At 45.8% G+C, this 20,096-nt stretch overlaps 1 protein-coding gene across 1 annotated transcript in view; it reads right to left on the reverse strand.

The window, feature by feature from the left end:
- Positions 1 to 20,096, reverse strand: part of SCML2 (Scm polycomb group protein like 2) — an 85,766-nt gene that overhangs the window by 41,545 nt on the left and 24,125 nt on the right. The window contains 4 exon segments of the mRNA XM_039914178.1: positions 2,528 to 2,771; positions 9,482 to 9,570; positions 11,747 to 11,981; positions 13,486 to 13,556. Coding sequence (XP_039770112.1) covers positions 2,528 to 2,771; positions 9,482 to 9,570; positions 11,747 to 11,981; positions 13,486 to 13,556 — 639 coding nt within the window.

Here is a 20,096-nt window from a genome sequence, read left to right on the forward strand (position 1 = left end):
CTGTAAAATGGGGATTAGGATTGTGAGCCCCACGTGGGACAACCTGATTAAGCTTTACCTACCCTAGCTCTTAGAACAGTGCTTGGCACATAGTAAGAGCTTAACAAATACCATCACTATTATTACTGTTGTTATTATCCACCTAAACGATTAGCTTCTTGTGGGCAGGGAACAAGTCTCCCAACTCTGTTATACTGTCCTCTACCAACTCTGCTCTACTGTCCCCTCCCAATTCCTCAGTACGGTGCTCTGCACACAGTTAGCCCTCAAAAAATATATTTGATCCTCCACCGCATCCAACGCCTTGCCGTCGGCTTTAAATTACTCAATCGGCTTGCCTCATCTCCTACTACAACCCAGCCTGCAAACTTCGCCCCTTCACTAACCTTGCTCACTGTACCTCAATCTCTTCTGTCTCGCCCTCCCCCTTCACGTACAACAGACCACCGCTCTCCCCGCCTTCGAAACCTCATTAAAATCACATCTCCAAGAGGCCTTCTCTGACTAAACCCTCGTTTTCCCTACTCCCCTTTCCCTTCTGGGTCACTATCACACACAAGCTGAACTGCTTGAGCACTTGATGGTCTCCCCACAGCACTTAACGTGTTCTTACACTCTGTCATCCCTCCCACCTCTGTCTCTCCCTCTAGACTGTAAACTCCTCTCCTGAGTTGTCCCCGGTTACACATTCCATCAGAAAACACTGCTTGACACCTGCTCATCTTATTCCCGGAAAAATAAATGGAGATCCCAGGGGCTGGGTGAAAGGCTCTGAGCCTCAGAGCCATCTGTACTCTCCCAGGTGCTTAGTACGGTGCCCTGCACACAATAAGTGCTCAATAAGTACAATTAAAGTCATTTCACCTCTGAGTACCCCGTATAGCAGGGTAACAACTCTAAAAATACTCGGAATTCTGGGGTTTTTTTCCTCTGCTTTTCTCCATGTAGCAAAGTACTTGATTCCTCCAACACCACAACCTGGCCAGTGCTTGGCACATAGTAAGGGCTTAACAAATACCATCATTATTATTATTACTCTGCCTCAAACTCACCTCTCTCGCCATCAATTCCTTGCTTATGTCCTCCCTCCTGCTTTCAATCCTCTCCCCTTTCTCATCCCACAGACAGCCACTTTCCCCACCTTCACTACTAAAAATTACTTTTTTTTAAGGCATTTGTTATGCGCTTACTGTGTGTCTGGCTCTGTACTAAGCGCAGGGAGGGATACAAGCAAATCAGGTTGGACACAGTCCCTGTCTCCTGTGAGGTTGGCAGTCCCAATCGCCAATTCACTTTGCTGTGTGACCTTGGGCAAGCCACTTCACTTCTCTGTGCCTCAGTTCCTTCATCTGCAAAATGGGTATTAAGACTTTTGAGCCCCATGTGGATCAACCTGATTACCTTTTTTCTACCCCAGCGCTTAGAAAAGTGCTTGGCACATAGTAGGTGCTTAAATTCCATCATTATTAGTATTATTGAGATAACTGAGGCCCAGAAAAGTGACGTGACCTGCCCGAGATCACACGGCAGACAAGTCAGGGAGCCGGGATGAGAACCCACCACCTTCTGGCTCCCAGGCCCGGGTTCGATTCACCTCGCTATTCTGCTTCTCGGCCCCGGAAGTGAAGAGGAGCCATGAAGGAAGTGGCTTTTGTCTCCGGACAGGCAAACCCTGAGCACGAAGGGGCAAGAGGACAGTTCCTCAGCCACTGGGGAGGGCCAAGGGCGTGTATTCCTTCCACCTAGCTGCGATGGAAGAGAAGAAGTGAAGCGTTTCGATGCTCAACACCCCCTGCCTCACCACTTATATCCACATATCTGTAAATTTCTTTCAACTGTCTGGTCTCCCCCACTAGCCCGTCAATTCCTCGTGTGCAAGGGAATCGTGTCTCCCATTATACTCTTCCAAACTCTTAGTATGGAGCTCTGCGTGGGGCAAGCACTCAAGAGATCCCATTGCCTGAAGAGATCCTCTGTGTTTATTTTAGATTGGAGGCGTTAACTAAGGTGCGCGAAGCATTCCTCTGATCTGTACTGGTGGCTTAGGCTTTTAAAGTGAATCCGAGCCCTCTTAAGAAAATGGACCCTGGTCGCTAGGCTGCTGGCCAATGACTGAAGGAAAAAAATGGTTTGCGCTCTGGTCTTTTCAAACAACCTTCGTAAAGCCTCCACCTCCTTTTTTTTTCCTTACCTCCTTTGCACCCTACGTACCGTCTCCGGCATGCTTCTTCCTCACTGAGCCGCTAAAGTATGCGGTCGGAAGTAATCTGACAATCCTTCTTTGAGGTCTGTCTTAACCCTTATCAGAAATAAAGATCTTGTCAAAACGACCAAGAGCCAGAACATTTAGGATATAAAAGCGCCCTTGTTTCAGAGCCATAATACCCGCTGTAGAAATACTTTCATGTATCACTATTGAACTTATATAAATTTGGATCAAACCACAAAGCTGAGGGACTTCTATACCACTGGGCAGAAAAGATTAGCTCTGGGCTGTTAAAGGCATAGAGGAAAACAGATTGTTTACCATTACTTCCTGGTGGCTGTAATGCATCGCCCGTCAAGTTACACCATCCGACGGGGAAGATATCTCGGGAATCGTACTTGCACCAGTAATCGAACGCTCCTCTCCAGCCATCAAATGTAACGAAAACCTCATCTCCTTTCACATCTCCAATGGTGGCTGGGCAGATCAAATAAGGATTCTTTTTGTCTATTGCTTCAAGTTTCATCCCTGCTTTAAAATGGTTGGGGGCTGGCTTTGGAGGTTCCTACAAAACAAGACAGAACATCGAACTTAATATGCTGAGATGACCCACCGAGAACGGCTAAAATGGTGGGTGGGTGCGTGAGTGATGTGTACCGGTAACCGGCTGTCCTTTGCATGCAAAGAACACAGCATGTATGGTTAAGTTCACCCTGAGGGACCCATAATCCCGGCAGCATTGTGCAAAAACAAAGGCCAAGCCACAACAAGCTGCCCTGTTTATTGCTTCCCCTAAAACCACCTGTTTTAGCCCCTGCCCCTTTGTTTCACCATCCTTACAGAGCTTCTGCTCCACCATCCCATATCACCCTTCATAAGATGGCAGGACTTCAGGGGAGCGTAACTACAGTGGCTTGATCGATGCAAGACACAGAAGTTGCCCTGTGATTTTTTTTTTTTAAGCAATTCTCATTTTCGCACATCGCTGGACTCGGAAACTAGCAAGGGGGCAACGAATCTTGGCTGATAAAGTTAGCTGCTTGATGCAACAAAAAGTAGAATAAAATCACTGGCCTCTAGAGAGGAAAATCAAAGATTGTGATACTATTCTTGCTCAACAGTAATACTGTGTTTTCTTGAAAAAAAAAATTTTAGTCCCCTCATTTGAGATAGAGGTACTAATCTGCCTAGCTGGATATCACAAAAATCAATCAATCATATTTACTGAGTGCTTTCTGTGTGGAGAGAACTGTACTAAGCATTTGGGAGAGTACAATATAAAATAGTTCGTAAACACGTTTCCTATCCACGAGGGACTTACGGTCTAAAGACCCATGGTATTTCTAAAAAAAAAACACTGAAATACTCGGGTGAAATACGATGAGTGAACTAGATGATCGATTGCTTCAACTCACTCAGGTCATTGGGAAACTATATGCAATTTACTACATAGCCCAGGGATCTGAGAGAGTTAATGTATTTCCAAAATATCAATTCAGTTGGATATATGAGTTTCACGACTGGCCTCAGCTATATCACTACTAATGCCACAGGACAAAGGAATAAAGGAAAATATGATTTTATTTTTCAACTGACACATTTTCCTTAAATTCACACATTTACTGTGGTGCTACTTTTAAGTGGGACTTTGGACAATCTTCTAAAGATGTGTTGCTGGATCAATCGTATTTACTGAGAGCTTACTGTGTGCAGAGCACTGTTCTAAGCCCTTGGGAGAGTACAATATAATGGATATATTCCCTGCCCACACTGAGATTAGGAGGGGAGACAGACATTCATAAAAATAAAATTACAGATACGTACGTAAGCGCTGTGGGGCCGGGAGTGGGGAATGAGTAAAGGGAACAAGTGAGGGTGGCGCAGAAGGGAATGGGAGAAGAGGAAAGGAGGGCTTAGTCGGGGAAGGCCTCTTGGAAGAGATGTGCCCTCGATACAACTTCAAAGGTGGGGAGAGAAATTGTCGGTGGGATATAAAGAGGGAAGGAGGGGCAAGAGGATGGTGACGAGATAGATGAGATGGAGGTACGGTAAGAAGGTTAGGATTAGAAGAACAAAGGACGTGGGCTGGGTTGTAGCGGAGAGTAGTGAGGTGAGGCAGGAGGGGGCAAGGGGATTGAGTGCTTTAAAGTGCTGGGTAGTCGACGATAAACACTCCCAGCAAAAGCTTGACCCAGGCTGGGTTTTCAGGGCATAATATGACCTAAGCCAGTGGTATCCAGTCCGAGCCCAACAGGATGGCTTAAATGATTATAATTACTAATATTGATAATAATAATAATGCTATTTCAGCATTTACTCTGTGCCAAGCACTGTATTAGGTGCTGGGTTACATACAAGATAATCCAGTCTGCCACTGCCCCACATGGGGCTCACAATCTGTACGAGACAGAGAACAGGGATTGAGTCCCCATTTTAGAGATGAAGAAACTGAGGTACAAAGAAGTTAAAAAGCTTGTCTCAGGTCACACAGCAAGCAAATAGCAAGCCATGATTTTGTTTTTTAATGGTATTTGTTGAGCATTTTCTATGCCTCGGGCACCGTTCTAGGCACTGGGGTAGATTCAGGTTGGACCCAGTCCACGGTCCCCATGGGGCTCCCAATCTTAATCCCCATTTCACAGATGAGGTAGTTGAGGCACAGAGAAGTGATGTGACTTGCTCAAGGTCACAGAGCCAACGGGAAGTGGAGTTGGGATTTATACCAAGGTCCTCTGGCCCCCATTAAAAATTTCCGAGTCCAGCCTGATTTCCAGATTGGTCTAAGGCTCCGTTAATAGCAGGAGGCCAATATAAACCCATAATCATCTTTGGTGGGGTTTCCTCTCCTGCTGGGCTGACCTCCTAAAAAATAATAATAATGTTGGTATTTGTTAAGCGCTATGTGCAGAGCACTGTTCTAAGCGCTGGGGTAGATACAGGGTAACAGGGTATTTACGTGAGGCTCACAGTTAATCCCCATTTTATAGATGAGGTAACTGAGGCACAGAGAAGTTAAGTGACTTGCCCACAGTCACACAGCTGACAAGTGGACGAGCCGGGAGTCGAACTCATGACCTCTGACTCCGAAGCCCAGGCTCTTTCCACTGAGCCACGCTCCCTCGCTATCCCCTCCCCAGTGGGACTCGGGCAAGAGGAGGGGAAGACAAGCTAGCCCACCTGAATCTGACTCAGTTTGACCGCGCTGGTCTGAGCCCCACTGGCTCAGGTTCTGAGCACCTGTGGCCTACGGGACAGAGCACTGGCCTGGGAATCAGAAGGTCACGGGTTCTAATCCAGGCTCTGCCACCTGTCTGCTGGGTGATCATGGGCAAGTCACTTCACTTCTCAGGGCCTCGGTCACCTCATCTGGAAAATGGGGATTGAGATGGTGAACCTCACAAGGGACGGGGACTGTGTCCAACTCAATTTGCTCGCATCTACCCCAGTACTTAGTACCGTGCCTGGCACATAGTAAGCGCCTAACAAATACCATCATTATTATCTGGGCCCACAGGTTGGTGCCCAGCTAGAGTGGCAGGTGCACTCTAATAATACATATTATGCATCTAAAATATATAATCAGTGTAATAGTAATAATAATTGTGGCATTTGTTAAGTGCTTACTATGTTGGTATTTGTTAAGCGTTTACTATGTGCAGAGCACTGGGGTAGATACAGGGTAATCAGGTTGGCCCACATGAGGCTCACAGTTAATCCCCATTTTACAGATGAGGGAACTGAGGCACAAAGAAGTGATTTGCCCACAGTCACACAGCAGACAAGTGGCACATCCGGGAATCGAACCCATGACCTCTGACTCCCAAGCCGGGCTCTTTCCACTGAGCCACGCTGCACTATGCGCCAGGCACCTACTAAGCCCTGGGGAAGATGCAAGCAGAACGAGTCGGACACAGTCCCTGCCCCACAAGGGGCCCACAGTGGCAAATTAGTACTCGGTCATATTTACTGAGCGCTTACCTTGTCCACAGCATTGTATTAAGCGCTTAGTACGGTGCTCTGCACACAGAAAGCGCTCCATAAATACAACAATGAATGAATCTCCATTTTCCAGATAGGGAACTGAGACTCAGAGAAGTGAAGTGACCTGCCAAAGGCCACACAGCAGATAAGTGGTGGATCCGGGATTAGAACCCGTGACCTTCTGACTCCGAAGCCCGTGCTCTAGCCGCTATGCCACGCTGCTTCCTCCAGCTGCCTATTCCCTCCCTGACAGTGCTCCCCTTCGGGAGGCGCAGTAGCTGCTCAGTCCGGCACCGGGCTCCAAAATGCCAATGGTATTTATTGAGCACTTTCCATATGCCGAGCACTGTTTTACGTGCTCGGGAGAGGACGACAGACTACAATCAGCATGAGAATTAGCAGACACGTTCCCTGCCCGTAACGAGCTTCCACTCTACAGGAAGATCGGAATCCAAGACGACTTATCAAATAACTGCAAGACACCACTGCTGAGAGTCATCCTTCCCATTCGACTGGTACCGTTCGTTCGTTCATCCGATCGTATTTATCGTACTAACCCACAAGTGGCTCTTACCAAGGAAGGGCAGCTCTTTTGAATTAGATTAGCAACGGAAGTCCCTCGTCCGCTACCCACCGCACTCCTTCCTCAAGGCCCCGTGATTTTCTTTAACGCTGATCAAAATAATACAACAGCGGTTCTTGTAAGTGAATTCAACTCTATATTTCCAACCCAAAAGAACTAGATCCATTTAACCTCGAGACTTCTTAAAACACTGATTTTTGGGGATCCCACAGTAAGTCACATAGCAACAGTGAAATTTACTCCATCTAGACTATAATTTCGATCAAACTTTACCCGGCATGAAAACGGAAGATGGGAAAAAGTAAGAGAATCCAAACTGTCTAGGCTAAACTGTACTTACGTCCTCCTTGCCTTTTGTTTCTCTTCCATAAAAACAAGATTACATCTCTTTGGCACTGTCTTATTACCAACTATTCTGTGAACTCATTCCCACGGATTATATTTACTGAAGTGCAGCCATTATGAGAGAGTTGGCAAGAATTTTATCTAGGGGGCTAAGAGGATGGTTCATTTTTAAATGGTTCCTCGCTATGCTAAAACTACTCCAGTAGATTTCAAAAGTTCTCTTCCTCCCTCTGTTCTTTCACCACTGTCCTCTCCCGACACAAATTAGGGACTATAAACAAGCGAGGAGAGGGATCTAAACTGTAACTTCCTTGTAGACAAGGAAAGAGAAGCCGTGTGCCTTAGTGGCAAGAGCCCGGGCTTGAGATTCAGAGGACATGGGTTCTAATGCCAGCTCTGCCACTTGTCTGCTGTGTGACCTTGGGCAAGTCTCTTCACTTCTCTGGGCCTCAATTACCTCATCTGGAAAATGGGGATTAATAATGTTGGTATTTGTTAAGCGCTTACTATGTGCAGAGCACTGTTCTAAGCACTGGGGTAGATACAGGGGATTCAAGTTGTCGCACATGAGGCTCATAGTTAATCCCCATTTTACAGATGAGGTAACTGAGGCACAGAGAGGTTAAGTGACTAGCCCACAGTCACAGAGCTAAGTGGCAAAGCCGGAATTCGAACCCATGACCTCTGACTCCCAAGCCCGGGCTCTTCCCACTGAGCTACGCAAGCCCCACGTGGGACAACCCGTTGACCCCCAGGACTTAGAACAGTGCTTGGCATATAGTAAGCACTTAAATACCATAATAATAATAATAATAATAATAACTGTCTACCAATTCTGTTATTCTGTACTCTCCCCAGTACTTAGTACAGTGCTCTGTACACAGTAAATGTTCAGTAAATACACTTGATTAGAAAAAGCAAACAGAGTTCCTTAGCATATACCTTCCTTAGCGCACACATGGAATAAAGGTGGGAGCAAAGAGACCCCTAAGTAGTGGTCATATCTTCAACTGCGTTGTATTGTACTCTCCCAAGTGTTTAGTGCAGTGTCCTGCATACCACTGACTGATTGTCTTTTCGCTCTCCAAGTCAGATCCATATGATTTAAAAATAGTACTCTAGCTATTTTTCCATCTTGAGAGGGAAAATATGGAATTCTGGGATCAAGCAGCAGCAATTAGAGCCCATAGCAAGGGCTGGACACTACGACCATCCTTCTTGTCTCTCAGGCCCGCAACCTCGGCGTCATCTTTGATTCGGCTCTCTCGTTCACCCCACACATCCGATCCGTTACCGAGACCTGCCGGTCTCACCTTTATAATATCGCCAAGATCCGCCCTTTCCTCTCCACCCAAACGGCTATCTTACTGCTACAGGCTCTCGTAATATCCCGGCTAGACTACTGTGTCAGCCTTCTCTCTGATCTCCCTTCCTCCTGTCTCTCCCCGCTCCAGTCTATTCTCAACTCCACTGCCCGGATCATCTTCCTGCAGAAATGCTCTGGGCATGTCACTCCCCTTCTTAAAAACCTCCAGCGGTGGCCTATCAACCTCCGCACAAAACAAAAACTCCTCACTCTAGGCTTCAAGGCTCTCCATCACCTCGCCCCTTCCTACCTCTCCTCCCTTCTCTCTTTCCACTGCCCACCCCTCATGCTCCTCACCTCCGCCAAACTAATTCTCTTCCCCTCTTCAAAACCCTACTTAAAGCTCACCTCCCCCAAGAGGCCTTCCCAGACTGACCTCCCCCCTTTTTCCCTCTGCTCCCTCTACCCCCCCTTCACCTCTCCGCAGCTAAACCCTCTTCTCCCCCCTTTCCCTCTGCTCCTCCCCCTCTCCCGTCCCACCCCCTCAGCACTGTACTCGTCCGCTCGACTGTATATTTTTCATCACCCTATTTATTTTGTTTAATGAGATGTACATCACCCTGATTCTATTTATTTGCTATTGTTTTAATGAGATGTTCTTCCCCTCAACTCTATTTACTGCCATTTTTCTTGTCTGTCTCCCCCGATTAGACTGTAAGCCCGTCAAGGGGCAGGGACTTTATCTGTTGCCGATTTGTACATTCCAAGTGCTTAGTACAGTGCTCTGCACATAGTAAGTGCTCAATAAATACTATTGAATGAATGAATACACTAAGCGCTTAGGAGAGTACAAAGGGGCTGGACACTGTACTAAGCGCTTAGGAGGGCACAAAGTGGGCAAAGCACATGCTGCCCGATCCCGAGCTTACCATCTAAGAAAGGAGGAAGACGAAAATGATTTACAGAAGGTGAAAACTGTCAGGACGACAAACATAAGCGGTAAGCAAAATCGTGACTCGGTTGACAGAAGCTTTTTCACTAACTGATGACTTCTTCTTACCTTCTTAAAGCACGTTGCTGGTGCCATTTCTGCCCCATTTAGGGTTCTCAAGAGGAACATTGGCCAAGATGACGCATTCATCTGGAACCCTGTTCAGTAGAAAATATTAGTTTAAGTAAGAATCCCACTCTGACATTTAAACCCAGTTTTTAGCAAGGAGACCGGTCCAAAATATTCCTCAGCCAAACTTCTTTGATTTGGAAGGGAAGGGGGTGGGAGGGCGGGGGAAGAAAGATGTGGATGATCTGTAGGATAAACATGCAGGAGATTCAGAGCCAAAAGGCTTTTTTATCGGGGCGAACTGTTTGGCAAGCATTTTTCTTCAGCTTTCCACCATAATATCATTTGCTTTTTGCTCTATCTGCATCACTTTTTTTTGTCTTTTTGCTTGTTTGTTTTTTATGGGATTTATTAAGCACTTACTATGTTCCAGGAACTGTACTAAGCACCAGAACAGATACAAGATAATCAGCTAGGGCACAGTCGATGTGAATCTGAATCCCTATTTCACAGATGAGGTAAAACACAAGGAGAAGTCAAGTGACTCGCCCAGAGTCACACAACAGAGAAGCGCTGCTGTTCTGACTTTTCTTTATTCTCTGGAGCTGCCTACTGCTAGACAGAAAAATGTCTAAATTTACACCAGCATTTTTCTTAGATGGAAGGTTTCTTGGTATAGGGAAATTATTAACGAGCAAGGGACCAAGAAAAAAGCAGGTTATCTTTGAGTAAAAATCTTGCTACAACTAAAAAATGGATGGGTATTATTATATTGAATTTTTGCTCTCCAAAAACCAAAAGATAATGACTTACCCACCCCCACAAAAAAAGAATAAGGATGCATTAAAAAAGGCAATGCCTTTCCTTTGTACCAAACACCAAAAGATCACCAATTAAGAAAATATAAGAGGAACACGGTTCACTCATTCATTCAGTCAATCAAATGTATTTACTGTGTGCAGAGCACTGTCCTAAGCACTTGAGAGAGTACAATACAACAAAAAACAGACACATTCCCCACCCACAATGAGCTTACATTCCCCAAACTTGTGGGTTTCCAGTCTAAGTTCTTGCTAAACTTTGTGCAAACTGACATCAAAATAAACACCAAGAACCTGATAGATGATTAAGAAATAAGAAAGAATAGAGTTTTATTTCCTACAGAAATATAAACTACTTTTCCCTCTAGACTGTAAAGCTCTTTATGGACAGGGAACGTGCCCACCAATTCTGCTGCAGAGTACTTTCCCAAGTGCTTAGTACAGTGCTCTGCACATACTAAGTGCTCAATAAATATCATTCATTGATAGACTTATTACGATGAATTTGAACTTCCAAAGGAAAAAGGAGCAGGGATGATAAAGTTGCCCTTCACCGCATGTAGTATTTGCATTCATTCATCCTATTTATTGAGCACTAACTGCGTGCAGAGTAATAAGTGCTTGAAACAAACAATTCTGCAACAAATAGAGACAATCCCTGCCCAACAATAGGCTCACAGTCTAGAAGCGGGGAGACTGATATCAAAACAAGTAGACAAGTATCAACGGCATCAATATAAATAGAATCATAAATATGACAAGTGCAGTGGGTCAGGAACGGGGGTAGAGCGGGGGGGAGTCGGGGCGATGGGGAGGGAGGAGAAGCAGAGGAAAAGGGGGGCTCAGTCTGGGAAGACCTCCTGGAGGAGGCGAGCTCTCAGGAGGGCTTTGAAGGGGGTAAGCGTGCTAGTTTGGCACATGTGAGGAGGGAGGGCGTTCCAGGCCGGAGGTAGGACGTGAGCCAGGGGTCGACGGTGGGACAGGGGAGAACGAGGCACAGGGAGAAGGTTAGCACTGTTATTTAAACCCAAGGTTTCTTTTCATGGTATTTGCAAAATGCTATGAGTCAAGCACTGTTTTAAGCATTAGGGTAGATACCAGTTTCTCAGGGTGGACACGGTCCTTGTCCCACATGAGGTTCCCAGGCTACACTGGAGGGAGGAGGAAGAAGCAGTGAGGTCTAGGGGAAAGAGTATGGGCCTGGGAGTCAGGAGGCCTGGGTTCACTGTGTGACCTAGGGCAAGTCACTTCACTTCTCTGTACCTCAGGTACCTCATCTGTAAAACGGGGATTAAGATGGTGAGCCCCAAGTGGCACACGGACTGTGTCTGACCTGGTTAGCTTGAATCTGTCCCAGCGCTTAGTACAGTGCTCGGCGTATAGTAAGCGCTTAACAAATACCGTTAAAAGAAATACAAAACATTCTCCAAAGGCTGCTCCTTACCGAGAGGAGGTTGAAGCATGCCCCCTTTCTTCTCACAGGTCCCAACGGGCTGAATGTCTGAGGAATCTATTAGCCTCCAAAAGTCGTTTTTATTATCGCTCCCGTCCAGCCTCAACCGCAAGCGGGCACCGGTGATTCCGATTACCGTGGCAATGCACACCGAAGTGACATTGCGGGGATCGTGAGCTTCCAGTTTCATGCCGACTTTGAAGTCGTTGCTAGGTGGGGTCTTGGACTGCAGAAGGGAAAAGAGAACCGACACCTTAGCGATTCGAGTTAGAAAACTACAAGCTGGCTAGAAAATAAAGAATCATTCACGCGACCAGTACTGCTGAGCACCATTATCACACGGCTTTTCTTTTCCGAGAGGGGCAGACTGCTTTTAAAAGAGCAAACACGTCCGGCTACTTTCAATTGTACTAAAATCCCAATTATCCAAAACGTATATGACTTCGGTCAGTTTGGATATGTGCATATTCTGGACGATTATATCTCTCCTCCTTTTTTAACATGGACAGTGGCTTTGCTTTTTTTGCCCTACAAATATGGGGACATATGAAATACATAACTGGTCAGAGTTACAAAATGAATTTATTTAATCCATTCCATCATATTTACTGAGCGCTCACGGTGTGTCAGCACGGAACTAAATGCTTGGGAGAGTACAACGAGCTTAGAGTTTGGGGGGGCAGACATTGCTATAAATAAATTAAAGTTATTCACAATTTAATCACTCAAGTACACTAACTATAAAGACAATGAAGAATCCATTTTATCCCATCACTGAGCTCTCAAATAAACTCCCTCTCCTGCCTCAAATTCTCCTCAGAAAGGTTTCAAGGACATTTATAAATTTATAGTATTAGGTGGTATCCCCTTTTGTGAGGCAACACAGCCTTGTGGAAAAAGCACGGGCCTGGAAGTCACACAACCTGGTTCTAATCCCAGCTCTGCCGACTGCTTACGGTGTGACCTTGGGCACGTCACAACTTCCCTGTGCCTCAATTTCCTGCACTGTACAAAATGGGGATTTAATATTTATTTTCTCTCCTATCTAGACTGTGGTCCCATATGGGTCAGGGAATGTGTCCAACTTGATAAACTTCAATCGACCTCAGTGCTTAGAATGTACATATACACAGTAAATATACATATAAAATGTATATTTTACAGAGTAAATATACATGTAGAATGTAAATATACACAGTAAATGCTTAAATTTCATAGGGATTATTATTATTATTTGTGTCAAGGCAAAAAATCTAGAAGGAACCTTTACCTAGAAAACAAGCAAAGATTTCCTGCCCCAGAGAGACTGGAAAACTTGAGAATCAGTGAGTGGACAAAAGACAGGCCTGAGAGACAGAAGGACCTGGGTTCTAATCCCAGCTCCGCCACCAGTCCGCTGTGTGATCTTGGGCAAGTCACTTAACTTCTCTGGGCCTCAGTTCCCTCATCTGTAAAATGGGGGTTAAGACTGTGAGCCCTAAGAGGGTCATGGACTGTGTCCAACCTGATTAGCCTATATCTATCCCAGTGCCTAGTATACCCCACCTCGCACACAGTAAGCACTTAACAAACATCATTAAAAAAAATGATTATCATCGATAAGCAGAACCCTAAAAAGAGTTTAACAGCAATTCTGAAACGTTTAATGACCATATTAACCAGCGTTTGGAACAGTACTGGACACATAGTAAGAGCTTAACAAATACCATCGTCATCATCATTATCATTACCTGTCTGAAACACTGTGGAGGAGCAGGTAAAGATCCAGTCTCTTTCAAGTAACTGTCCCAGTTGAAGTGTTCTGAAAAAGAAAATCAAACAGTGCCTCAGAATACGCAAGAGACGGCGACTTTCTGACAAAAACTTTTGTGTAGATTGTACCTCGGAGTCTTTAAAACGTATTTTTCCTTACAGTGAATTTTCTTACAGTATATTTTGAGTTTAAGGCCCAATTACCCAGCCTGAAAATGTAAGACGGTGTCACTTTCATTCATTCGATCGTATTTATTGAGTGCTTACGGTGCAAAGCACAGTACCAAGCTCTTGGGAGAGTGCAATAAAACAACAGACACATTCCTGCCCACAATGAGCTCACAGTCTAGAGGGGGAGACAGACATTAATATAAACTGCGGATATATAGATACATATATATGTGCTGTGGGGATGGGAGGGAGGATGAATGAAGGAGCAATTAAGAGCGGTACAGAAGGGAGCGGGGGAAGATGAGGAGGGCTTGGTCAGGGAAGGCTTTTTGGAAGAAATGTGGCTTCAATTAGGTTTTGAGGTGGGGGAAAGCAATAATCTGTGTGATATGAGGAGGGAGGGCATTCCAGGTTAGAGGTAGGAGTGAGCCCGTTGTTGGGTAGCGGTTGTCTCTATGTGTTGCCGAATTGTACTTTCCAAGTGCTTTGTACAGTGCTCTGCACATAGGAAGCGCGCAATAAATACGACAATGAATGAATGAAATTGTCTCTCTCCAATGGCTCTCTCCCAAGGGCTGACTACAGTAGACTTTCAATGAATTTCTAAACTGTGAGCCTGTTGTGAGCAGGGATCGTCTTTATGTGCTGCTGAGCTGTACTTCCCAAGCACTTAGAACAGCGCTCTGCACATGGTAAGCGCTGAGAAAATACGACTGAATCAATGAATGAACATGGGCGAGAGGTCGGCAGCGAGCTAGGCGAGATCATCCTTGCTCTACAGCATTCTTTCACTCAACATCACTTATTCACGCACCAGTATTTACTCAAGGACCGATGTTTGTGGAACACTGCGCTGGGTGCGTTGGGGGACTGGGAAGGAGAAATACCAACCAGGACGAGTGGCCTCGGGCCTGGCAGCCGCACACTTGGATGGTAGAAAATTCACAATTCTTGGGCTCCAACATCTCCTACCTTGGTGGTTGCCAGGGACTTTTGCCCATCGACCTCCGCATCCAACACCAAGTCCTCACCACTGGCTTTACAGCACTCCTATCTCACCTCGCTCCTCTCCTACTACGGCCCAGCCCGCACAGTTTGCTCCTCTAATGCCAAACTTCTCACTCTCCCTCCATCGTCTATCTCGCCTCCGACCTCTCGCTCACGTCCTGCCTCTGGCCCGCAACGCCCTCCCTCCTCAGATCTGTCCGACAATGACTCTCCCCACCTTCGAAGTCTTACTGAAGGGACGTCTCCTCCGAGAGGCCTTCCCGGGCTAAGGCCTCGTTTCCTCGTCTCCCACTCCCTTCTGCCTCACCCTCATTTGCTCCCTTCGTCCACCCCTCCCTCGGATCCACGGCACTTACGCCCATAACCGTAATTTATTTAAATTAATGCCTGTCTCCTCCTTCACACCGTAAGCTCGTTGTGGGCAGGGGACGTGTCTACCGACTCTGCTGTGATTCTTCTATTGTATTCTCCCCAGCACTCAGTCCGGTGCTCTGAACACAGTAAGTGTTCAATAAATTCTGCAGTCACCGGGCCATGTGCGTGTGGTTTTCATCCCCATTCCCTTCGAGGCGGCTGCTTCTATGCAGGCTGAACGGCGGTGAGTCCAATTCAGCCCCATGCACTGTGTCCAACCTGATTAACTTGTATCTACCCCAGTGCTTAGAACTGTGCTCGGTACATATTAAGCGCTTAACAAGTACCGTAATTATTATTATTAGAAGAGTAGGAGCAGGATTATGTGTGAATTAGATTGATCAAAAAGAAAAGTGAGGGTAGAAAGGACAGATGCTGGGGTAATGAAGATCAGGAGACCAGGGGGCAGAGGTCATGGGTCTGAAGGGCATTTATTAAGCGCCTACTATGTGCCAGGAACTGTACTAAGCACAGGTGTGAATACAAGTCAGTCAGGTTCGATACGGTCCATGTCTCACGTCTTATTCCCTGTTTTACAGATGAGGTAACTGAGGCACAGAGAAGTGAAGTAACTTGCCCGGGGTCACAGAGCAGACAAGTGGCGGAGCTGGGATTAGAACCCAGGTCCTTCTGACTCCCAGACCTGTACTCTCTCCACTAGGCCACACCGATTCTCTGATTAGCGCTTTTATTTCCAAAGCGCTTCCACATTCAATATCTAATTTCTACCCTCACAACCACCGTGGGGAAAATGAATGTTGCTAAGTGCCTCTCTCCCTAATTTTCTTTATGGTATCTGTTAAGCGCTTACTATGTGTCACATACTGTTCTAAGTGCTGGGGTAGGTACAATTAAGTCGGACACAGTCCCTGTCATTCATTCATTCACTCAATCGTATTTCTTGAGCGCTTACTGTGTGCAGAGCCTTGGGAAGTATAATTCAGCCCCTCATGGGGTTCAGTCTAACTAGGGGCGAGAACAGGTATTCCCTCTTTACAGTTGAAGAAACTGAGGCACAGAGAAGTCAATCAGTCAACCAGATTTGCCGAGAGCTTACTGTGGGCAGAGCACTTGGGAGGGAACGATATAACAATAAAACAGACACATTTCCTGCCCACAGTGAGTTTACAATCTAGAGGGAGAACTAAGTCTGAGTGACTTAAACTAAGCCTAAGCGACTTGCACAGGGTTTCAAAGCAAGCAGTTGGCAGAGCTGCGATTAGAACCCAGGTCCTTCTGACTCCCAGGCCCGTGCTCTTCCCACTAGGCCACACTGCTCCTATTCTGACTTTTTAGGTTCCCCTCTTCCCTGGGTGATTTTTTTTTCTTACTTTATGTTCCCCTAAACACTTCCCAATTAAAGCCATTTTCACTACACAAAAGGTTCTTCCATCTCACAGCTCTGTTTCTTTCTGCCACCTCCTGGTTAAGCAAGTTCTCTGCAAGATGTCCCGCCTCTAAAACTATGAAAAATAATTACAATAATTACGGTATTTGTTAAGCGCTTACTATGTGCCAAGCACTCTTCTAAGCGCTACTACTGCTGCCTACCTGCTGCGACGCCCCTCCTCATTCTTATGCTTTTCCTTGTCATGCGTTGCCTTCTCCGGCCCAGCTGTAACGACCTCAGAATGAAAAAACTGAGCCCAACGTACGACTCTGTTTCCCTCCGCCGGTTCTGGGGAACGGATCAGTCATGACACAGGGAAGCGGCTTGGCTTAGTGGGAAAAGCCCGGGCTTGGGAGTCAGAGGTCATGTGTTCTAATCCCGGTTCCGCCACTTGTCAGCTGGGTGACTTTGGGCCAGTCCCTTAACTTCTCTGTGCCTCAGTTCCCTCATCCGTAAAATCGGGATTAAGACTGAGCTCCAGGTGGGACAACCTGATTACCTCGTATCTAATCCAGTGCTTAAAACAGTGCTTGGCACAGAGTAAGCGCTTAAATACCATAATTACTTATTATTATTATTATTATAGCATGAAACCATCCGCTTTACAGCACCAGCCTCCTCGCACTGTTCGCTGAAGATGACATGTTAAAATTACTTTTGCAAAATCCATTTTCTGAGACAATGCTGAGGATGGTGTAAGGACAGAGAAAATATCCAAAGAACTGCACATAGCTAGTTCATGACCTGTATTTTACACAAATCACTTTTACAACTGGGATGAGACTTGGAAAAGAGACCTAAAATAATACCCAAGAGGAGTGTACCAGACACAAATTCTAAACATTAGATCTTTAGGGTCTCCCAAAAAGTTACATTTCTGTCCTGGTCAATTCTCCAGAAAGGGAAAGCTGATTGGGAGACTTAGAGGAAGCACATTATCATTCCAGTCGGAGGGATGGAGATGATATTTCAGCCAGTGTTTTCACAAATTAAGAGGTCTAACCCTGGCTGAAGATTCAGAATTTTTTGGACGTGGGAATGATTGTCCTAAAAACTTACTGCGTGAGCCGTGTGATTTTTCCATATATTCCCAATGTGCCATATGAGCATATAAAGCTGCCAAACAGATTTCTGGGTGCCTGAGACGATCTGACATTCGGTCTCGAATATAGTGAAGAGGGGGCTTTTTTTCCACGACCCTCTCTCTTTCTACTTTTACCACAGTTTCAAGCCCGGGCAATGCTGTGGCTACGCTCCAGAGCCTGCCCTCACCTCCTTGACTGTTTAAGTGAGATGCCAGTCAAGGAGCCTAGAGACACCAGAAGTCTCAGCCTCCTGCTCTAACATGTTCCCATGTTATATGTTACATGCTACATATCCCATCTGGTGGCCATACCCTGTCAGTCTTTTTCAAGAAATTACAGGCTTCTGGGCAAAAAACCTTCATCTTCTTAAAAATTGTTTTCTTCATCCCGACGTTTCAGGTTTATCTATCGATGATATTTATTAAGCGCTGGCTACGTGCACAGCACTGAACTGAAGCCCTTGGAAAAATACAACAAAAACTAGCAACCCACACCCTGCCCAAAAGGAGTTTACAGTCTAGAGGGGGGAGACAGACATTACTCCAAATAAGTCATTTATAATATATTAAAGATATATGTAAGTGCTGTGGGGTTGGGAATGGGGTGAATATCAAATGTCCAAAGGTATACTCTGAAAAGACTACCAGATGGCAATTTATCCATTTCCTTAACGGCTCTGGTGACTCTGATGGCGATGATCCTTCCACTTTCTGTTCACTCATACCTTCATCTACCCTCTAATCCTCAATTTTATTGACCCCACTTTTTTAAATTCTGCTTCCTCTTTGATTTACCGGTTTTATTAATATATTCCACCTCACCCCATCTCTAACCTAAACCAGATTCAACCCACTCACTTTAAAACCTATACATTTTTCCTAGTAGTAGTAATATGGGGGGTTTTCCAATGGTATTTGTTCAAGTGTTTTCCTTCTGCCAAGCACTAAACGTGGTGCTGGGGTAGCTAATCAAGTTGGCCACAGTCCATGTCCCACATGAGGCTCACAGTCTTTAGCCTCATTTATTGATTGATTGATTGATTGATTGATTGATGAGGTAACTGCAGTCCAGAAAAGTGATTTGCCCAAGTTTGCACATGCAGTGGCAGAGCCAGGATTAGAATCCAGGTCCTTCTAACTCCAAGTTCTTTCCACTAGACTACGGTAGGAGTAATACTGGTATTTACTGGACACTTTCGCAGTGCAATGAGCTATATTAAGTGCTTGGAAACACGCAACAGAAGCAAAAAACGGGCATGGCTCAATGGAAAGAGCCCAGGCTTGGGAGTCAGAGGTTGAGGGTTCTAATCCCTCCTGTGACTAGTCCTGTGTGACTTTGGGCAAGTCGCTTCACTTCTCTGTGCCTCAGTGACCTCATCTGTCAAATGGGGATGAAGACTGTGAGCCCCACATGGGACAACCTGATTACCTTGTATCCCCCACAGCGTGAAAAACAGTGCTTGGCACACAGGGGGGGCTTAATAAATGGCATCATTATTATTATTAAAAAACACAGTCCATGACCACATGGATCTCACAGTCTAAGGGAGGATTTATAGTCTTGCCAACAAATCTTTCTTGACTCTCCCCTTTCCCAGGGAGGGGTGACTGTAAGCTTGTTGTGAGGGAATGTGCCTGTTATGTTCTTCTACTGTACTCTCCCAAGCGCTTAGTACAGTAACACACAATAAGAGACTAATAAATACGATTGACTGACTCATATAGAGGCAGGAGAGGAGGGCCAGGTGACGGGAACCTTATAATACAGGGCTGCAAATAGAATTTATATGCGTTCCACCTGGCCTGCACTGTGGATGAGGAAAGAATTTATTTCCTTCACTGCAAAAGTAGATATATTATCTACGCAGTTCAATTCATTCATTCAATCATATTTATTGAGCGCTTACTGTTTGCACAGCACAATACTATGTGCTTGGGAGAGTACAGTAGAAGAACATAACAGGCACATTCCCTGCCCACAACGAGCTTACGGTCTAGGGGGAGAATATAAATAAATAAATGACAGATATGGACACTAACTGCCGCGGAGCTGGGGGGGGGGGGATGAGCAAAGGGAGCAAGTCAGTGCGATGCAGAAGGGAGTGGGAGAAGAGGAAAGGGGGACTTAGGGAAAGCCTCTCGGAGGAGATGGGCCTTTGATAAGGCTTTAAAGGGTGTGAGAGTAATTGTCGGTCCCATTTGAGGAGGGAGGGCGTTCCAGGCCAGAGACAGGACACGGGCGAGGGGTCAGCAGTGAGAGAGATGAGATCGAGGTCCAGTGAGAAGATTGGCATTAGAGGAGCGAAGTGTGTGGACTAGGATGTAGTAGGGGAGTAGCGAGTTGAGGTAGGAGGGAGGCAAGGCGACTGAGAGCTTTAAAGTCAATGGTGAGGAGTTTTTGTCTGATGCAGAGGTGGAGGGCAACCACTGGAGTTTTTTGAGGAGTGAGGAAACATTTCAGTTTCTGTAGCGAGTACCAAAGGCTGGGGAAGAGGGGTGCTAAAACAGAGAAGGGAGACACA

This window comes from Ornithorhynchus anatinus, chromosome 15 (assembly GCF_004115215.2).
Source record: "Ornithorhynchus anatinus isolate Pmale09 chromosome 15, mOrnAna1.pri.v4, whole genome shotgun sequence".
In the NCBI taxonomy this organism is placed as follows: Eukaryota; Metazoa; Chordata; class Mammalia; order Monotremata; family Ornithorhynchidae; genus Ornithorhynchus; species Ornithorhynchus anatinus.